This window comes from Gloeophyllum trabeum (assembly GCF_000344685.1).
Source record: "Gloeophyllum trabeum ATCC 11539 unplaced genomic scaffold GLOTRscaffold_00003, whole genome shotgun sequence".
NCBI classification, from domain to species: domain Eukaryota; kingdom Fungi; phylum Basidiomycota; class Agaricomycetes; order Gloeophyllales; family Gloeophyllaceae; genus Gloeophyllum; species Gloeophyllum trabeum.
In genome coordinates this window covers 3143365-3150426 of record NW_006920412.1, presented here as the reverse complement: position 1 = coordinate 3150426, position 7062 = coordinate 3143365, and the positions used below count along the sequence as shown (strand labels likewise).

Here is a 7062-nt window from a genome sequence, read left to right as displayed (position 1 = left end):
TAAAGCAATTCCAACTGCTCCTATCGTATGTTTGACAGAAGTGCAAGGGTCCTGGGTGTGACAAATGCGTGACGGAATTGGCGCGGATTCCCAGAAAGTCGACCCCACTGGGAGGTCACACCGCCGAACGCGTTCGCGAACTGCAAATGCGAACGTGAGAACCACACCACGGTGCACGTGGGCGCGTGTCGATTCTGTGGCTCTGTCCACCGGCTACAGACGCGTACCCCTTCTGCTTATGATAAAATCTGCATAGCCTGATGGTTTTAACTTGTAAGTTTATTGTATCAGTCTGTGTGATTGAAATTGCTGGGTTATTGTAAAAAAAATGTGGTGAGTAATCGAAGCTGTCTGTCCAATTGGGGTCACACGAACCCATTGAAGCCCCTTCCGTGCCCTCCCCCTAACAGTTTCCATGGTCAATACTACTGGCATTGCATTGAAAATGTGATGGACAACTTGAAATTCATGGAAACTACTCTATTCACGTCATCAATATCCCTGGTATGGTACAATAATATGTGCATAACAAACTGTATTTTATGGATTGAAAGCATAGCCGCCATTGCCTTTCTCGCTCAATAACAGTTGCGGTGTGGCGATTCCCCAGGCTCAGGTGGCGTGGCATCCCCTCACGTGCCCAGACATTCGCCGAACACGTTCGCGAACGCGTTCGGCGGGCGAACCTCCCAGTCGCCTGGACGTTCTCCGGATTCCTTACTGTGACTCGCGTGTGACGCTTTGACAGAACTACCTGCGACTGTGGGTCCGTCACCGGCATCTCTCTCTATTATCTTTTGCCCAGTCAATTGAGGTGGTTATTTGCGCAGATAGTACTTAGGAGGGTTTATTATGATGCCTGACCGAAAGTAAAATGATTGTCCAAGGAGCGGGCCTGTGGCAGGCTGTTTTCCAAGATCTTGACAGAACCCCCAAAATGATAGTACAGCACACTGCCCGCACCCGGAACCCTGCATTACAGCCGTTTGCAGAATCGCCTATAGTCGGAGTGGGTCGGAGTGGGTCGGAGTGGGTGCCAGGGACGTCGGAAGAAGGTGGGGAAGTCCAATTGGTCTGGTTTCCGTCTCTGGGGGACTTACAATTGCTTGTCCGACGTGGTCCGACTGTAAATGATTTTTGAAAAGTGGGCCCATCAATCTGCAAACGGCTGTACTTCTCTTTCTTGCGCCCAAGGAGGAGTGGTGACAATTTCAGCTACTTCTGTCACAAGACGCTGCCGCGGTCGGTTGCATTACCATTACATTCTATGAAGATCAGCACTATCGGTGACGAAGTAGTCTAGTCAACGTCCGTGATGGTCTTCGATCCGTTTTCGCTGATACTATGACCGTATTTCAACGTGCAGATGATTTATTGCCGTACTACACCCTAGCGTCTACGTCCAGGCCACATGCAGCAATATTCCCGAGGCCATCCCCATGGTTCAGACCCAGCACCTCTGTATCAGCAAATACCAGGTCGACATAAGAAAGACTTATTCCTGGATACGCAAATCGGGAGCGCCAACGCAGATATTTGGATATTTGACAGCGCATTCAGCAAGAGGTGAACGATCATGACTGCCAGTGCCTCGTCGAACATGGGGCGGTCAATATCGCCAAATACGACTGCCTCTGAACTTTCTTGCTGATCAACAGATGGAAAGCACGGATCGTCAATGCTTCGTTCCAGCTGATTGTGCAATATCGCGAGTGTTAGGGCCCTGCCGAGGACGTATGATTTCGCTCATCACCCCCACGGATGTAGGACCGATATCGTACTCCCCAGAGCTCGCATCCCGAACCCACGGTAGGGTCTTCTCCGACGCGAGCAATACCAGGCATTGCTATATCGAGTCAGGCGCCTCTTCCTGGGAACTGTGAAAAATTGGACAGGACGAGGTGGTGGCATTGGCCAATGTAGGGGCAATCAAAAATGGTATGTCGGCGACGGAGGGACGACAAACCAGCACTGATCAGGGACGGTTCAGTCAAACAGGGGAGAGCATCTGGATGTATCACCTGGCGGCTAGCGCTTGTTCGTGGGTCCCATCGGCATTATTTATGTATCCGCAGCGGACATAAGTCTCGATATTGTTGATACAGACCTTAGGATTCATTGCATACCTGGCAGATTCCCCTAGAGGCTCCTCTCTTTCCGTTTCCATATGGAACCAGCGTCTATCAAGATGTGTTATTCACAAATCCAACACGCAATGTCCATGTCGATCTTCTTCGAAACCATCGATTGTACCTTCCCGCTACTATGAGAGAGCTCAGCTTGCCGAGTATCCGCCTCATCCGGAGGATGCATCCAGCCGCCTCTTTAGCGAGCCATCTCCTCGTGGGCTTCTGGTATAGTTCTGAATCAGATAGGCGCCTCTGACGACCCTGAACTATTTCTCATCCGTCTTGTCTGACCTCCGAGCTTTCCCCCGTCCATGATCACTTGGAAGATTGACGGACCCGCTCATGCTGTATTTATCACGCAGTTCTTATGAGGTTGCGTCTTTCCGAAAGCGCCCCCATGGGTGCTGAGCTTCAGCCTTCCTGGCTCATTGCACGGTGTCCCTTCCCTAGCTTCAGCTGGCCATGTATCCGCTTTCTCGGTGGCCACCACCTGTCACGATACTCACGATATTCAGCCCCTTAATGGATCTGGAAAGGATGAATATTTGTCTTGGAGTCGCTGCAAGCCTTTGGATCATCCTTACTGCGCCACTCTGCGGGGCGGTGACCATCACATTCAGTCCGCCTACGGAATGCGATGTCATGAACATCTCCTGGACAGGTGAGTCACATATTTATCGTACAGATCGCAATCCCACTCATTCCTGAGTCTACCAGGCGGACAACCGCCGTTTGAATTCAATTTCATAACGGTAGGGATTTTCACGGATGTGTCATCACCGGCCCCACATCGAGTGCATACAGGTCTATGGGACTCAATCACCTCAGCAAGTACCATCGTCGGCATTCATAAGTAACCAAGGCTTCTACCAAACCCGTATTCAGTACCCTTCCGGGACACTTTTTTCTTTTATAACGCAGGACGCCGCAGGTTTCCCAGATGGTGGGACCTCGGATGTACTTACCGTCGGACCAAGTGATTCTACTTGTGATTTGACTACGAATTCACCCGATTTCTATTTCTCGACGGATAATTATATTCAGCAATGCCAGTACGTTGGGTGTTATTCTTCTGGATCTGCACAGCACGCTAATTTGAGGCTGGTCTCAGACCTTTCTACTTTTCCGACTACAACAATGGCAGCACTCCACCCATAACGATATTGGTGAGGTCGTAAACATCGGATTGACTCCCACGCATGTTGCGCTCTGACGCAGCTGGAGTAGGGTATTGTCCCCGGGGATGAAGTATTCACGCTCTACCCGCCATCAGGATCGACAGACTTCGAATGGACAGTCAGTCTTCCGAGTTTAACCACAGTTCTCTTCACGATGGTGGACGCTGCTGGCAACAGGGGTAGGGTTACCCAGCTCATGACCGTCGATCAGACGGACGACGCCTCTTGTCTTAGCTGGCCCTCTACCGTCCCGCATACGACCACTACTAGGAACGGGGCTCACCCCCCGTCCGGATCGCCATCCGTTACAAGGCCGGGACCCAACCGTTCGTCTTCCTCTTCTCGCTCGTCTACGACTTCCTCCCCTTCCTCGTCCTTGTCCACGAAGCCCACGTCTCTCTCGAGTGGGCAGATAGCTGGGATAGCTATTGGCAGCAGCATTGCAGCATCACTTCTGATTGTCTGCACGGTTGCTTTCGTCGCTTGGCAAGCATACCGATGCGGAAGAGAAGCACCAGGTAATAATGTCGTGGTCGTACAGAACAAAGAGGACGGCAAATCGAAGCCCCCTCCGAAACAGGACGAAGAAGCAGTCATCACAATGCCCGTGCTACCGCCGAAGGACAACCCTCCGAGAAATGCGAATCTGGTTTATATTCCAAACAAGGGCGCGATGGGTGTCCGACCCCCCTCAGTTCGCTCGTTGAAACACCCCGTACCGAAGCCACCCACGCCGATGTCCAACCCTGCGCCGATGCCCCATACGCTGCCTCCTCCCAAAGCGGTGAATGTTGCCCATAAACGCCGGCGCGTCCGTGAGGGGATTGTCAGACAACATGTGGACCACAACAGGTACATGCACACTCGTCCTGCCGGACCAGCACCCTATCCGCCGAGGATGCCGAACGGGGGACATCCCCATGGCCCATTGGGTCTGGAGATTCCCCCTCCCGGAGAGGAGGCAGCAAACGTGAGAGGTAGAGGCGTATCGGCTTCAATGGACGAGAGATATCCGTACCCCGCCCCGGTTCCGGGCCCTGGGGTCATGAGGAACGAGAGATATCAGCGTGCAGGTCAAGTTCCTGACGGGCCACCACCCTTGGTACCACGCGCCCCCGCAGGATCACAGGGGTTTGAGCGTCCGCCTCCCAACCGCCAGCGGATGGCGGGTGGTGCAGCTAGGGTCGACCCGAGGCATCTACGCCCCAATCCTTTTCCACCGAGGTAAGTCAGTTGTGAATGTCATCTTGAGCCAAATGCCTTATTTATGCCGTCGTGTGCTTTAGCAACGGCTTCGGACCTGGTAGGTAGTGGGTGCTTTAAGAAGGATCGAGGCCAGACAGTTGATTGGTGCGTTTGGTTACTTCGTGGCACAACATGTCTTTGAGTGGAAAAGCACTCTATTCGCTCTTTATTTTGACCCAAGATTTCGGGACAGCCTGTATATGTATCAATGCCAGTGTTGCTCCCAATGCCACAAAAGACAATGACTTGCTGTTCCATCGTAGGGTGGGTTGGCTAAGGCATCGGAGAGAAATAAGCTTTGGCCAATGTTTTGCTCAGACAAAGTTCGCTTCACAGTGGTTAGGTGATACCGCGAACACTCTGCAAATGCCATTGGAACAAAAACAACTACATCCCATGATTCATGATTGCAGTACAAGTCCGTAATGCTGCGAAGTCCATGCAAGTCCGTTCATGAAGTCCATGTCGTGTCGTGGCAGAACACCAAGTCTAGGAGATAATCATCAGCCTGCGACACGATATCCGGAGACCGAAGTAGTCTTACCATCCTGCAGACGGGTCTTTACAGACCACACTGCGACGCATCAACCTGCGTCGCCTGGGCGTCCACGCGCCCATACTGCTGGGCATTCCCGTCCGTCAGATCGTTCATGGCCGCCTCGGACAGGTTGAACCCATCATCGGTATGGTCGACCGCGAGCACCGTGATCGTCTTGCCGTTGTACGTCAACTCCCAGCAACTCCCGCAGCTGGGTGAGTTCCAGGCGCCGACGGCGGACGCGCCCCCGATGTAGGGGTAGTCGGGGAGCGAGCCAAAGGTGGTGAAACCCTTGGTCTGCAGGCCGTTGGGCCCGTCCGAGCAGGCGGTCGTAGCGAGGGACTGTCCGCTATTGTCGTATGCGGAGTCCCAGGAGACGGTGACCGCGCCTACGGAGGAGACAAGGGCGGCGGTGAGAGTGACGACGGCGCTAGTGAACTTCATGACGATTCGTGCGAGAAGGGATTCGTTAGCGGACTTAGGAGGTGTTGTGTGGAACTGGATGTTGTATGACGCTGGAGAACTGAAACAGAGGAAGCCACTACTTATATAAAGCATTCATACCGGATCCTGTTGCCCGCCAAGAGAATTGGGGAAACGGACAGAAAGCAGAGGAACTGGATCGTCGTCCGGCAATACTGTTGCAGCCTCGCATGCAGGCGAGAAGCGACCGACCGACGCACGGGGAAGACGTAAATGGACATACCGTAGCTGGAGAACAGCAAACCTGTGTAGATGCGCTGAGGGCGAAGACCCGAGCGTCTCGGACGGGTAGCGAGGACCGGGGGTGACGTCAAATGGGAATCCCATGGCCGCCTTCTGCTGGTTCATCCATATGGGCCTGTCTTCTGTAGTATCCGGGAAGCAAGGGAACCAGCGTAGTCAGAAGTATCGTACGATGTTCAGCTGTCTGGAGCTTCTTCAGAGCTGATGTATGAGGAATGAACTCGATCATGAGGTCGGCCGTCGTAACAATGAAGTGAAAAGAGACGTAATTATCGGAAAGTACCTCGGCGATGACAACATTGCCAGCGGACGGTACAGCGCATGCCAACGCACACGTATAGATCAAGTCCAGCGGGTCGCCTTCAACGCCAAAGGCAGTGGATCCGAGGACAGCCTACATGCGCTACCTCCATGAGGATGTGCGACGAATTCGGAGAGTCACTTCTTGCAAACAGAAAGACTTCTGGCCGTACACAAGCCCTGTGACCAGTCTCCCGCACGTCGTTATATACAATCCGCCCAGACGATGTATATTGCCAGGATAGAGCGTTAGCTTCGTGCTGGCGATTCAGAGGAAACGAGGAAGCGACTCGGACGAGACACAGTCGACGACCGTGTGAATGCCCGGGGGCGCAGCGAAAGAGGCGAGCCGCGACATGTCTGTACGTATTATACTCGACTGAGACTCTGGGGACTCTGGGAGACACATCCGAGGCCTAAGGACGTCTAGGTCACACCGACCGCATGTTTCGCGAGTGCTCAGTAGTCTACTGGGCATCGCTCGGCAGTTTTAAGGACTGACGGTGTGGCAGGAATATTGTGGCGTCGCGAGATCTACTGGCACAAGGAGCGGAAAACTTGGGAGGCATTCGGCGCTGCGCGGCACGCCAGGTCCGATTCCTCACATATAAAAGTCTATGGTAAACCCACGGCAGGGACTCTACAAGCAGGGAAATAATCTGTCTTGCTCCCCGGGCGCTGCGCGGCATCAACAATGCTCATAGTTATTTCATCTTGACCTGACAGCCGCTTGCAGATCGATAGACCATCAATTCAGAAAACCAGGTATAGTCGGAGTGGGTCGGAGTGGGTGCCAGGGACGTCGGAAGAAGGTAGAGAAGTCCAGATGGTCTGATTTCTGTCTCTCGGGGACTTGAAATTGCTTGTCCGACGTGGTCCGACTGTAAATGATTTTCAAAAAGTAGGCCCATCGATCTGCAAATGGCTGGAATGATACTGAATGATA

The 7062-nt window shown here is 53.1% G+C and overlaps 2 protein-coding genes across 2 annotated transcripts; one reads left to right on the top strand and one right to left on the bottom strand.

Annotated features, from left to right (window-relative positions):
• Positions 1-3461: 3461 nt before the first annotated feature.
• On the top strand, positions 3462-4535 carry GLOTRDRAFT_127188 (uncharacterized protein; the record flags this gene model as incomplete). The annotated part of the gene is made up of 1 exon (XM_007865617.1): positions 3462-4535. The coding sequence occupies one exon, from the start codon at positions 3462-3464 to the stop codon at positions 4533-4535; it is 1074 nt and encodes a 357-aa protein (XP_007863808.1).
• A 241-nt stretch (positions 4536-4776) lies between these two features.
• GLOTRDRAFT_57843 (Asp f 13-like protein) lies at positions 4777-5604 on the bottom strand. The gene is made up of 2 exons (XM_007864997.1): positions 5097-5604; positions 4777-5041 (listed from the first exon to the last, which is right to left on the bottom strand). The coding sequence occupies exon 1, from the start codon at positions 5532-5534 to the stop codon at positions 5115-5117; it is 420 nt and encodes a 139-aa protein (XP_007863188.1). The 5' UTR covers positions 5535-5604; the 3' UTR covers positions 4777-5041; positions 5097-5114.
• Between the last annotated feature and the right edge of the window lie 1458 nt (positions 5605-7062).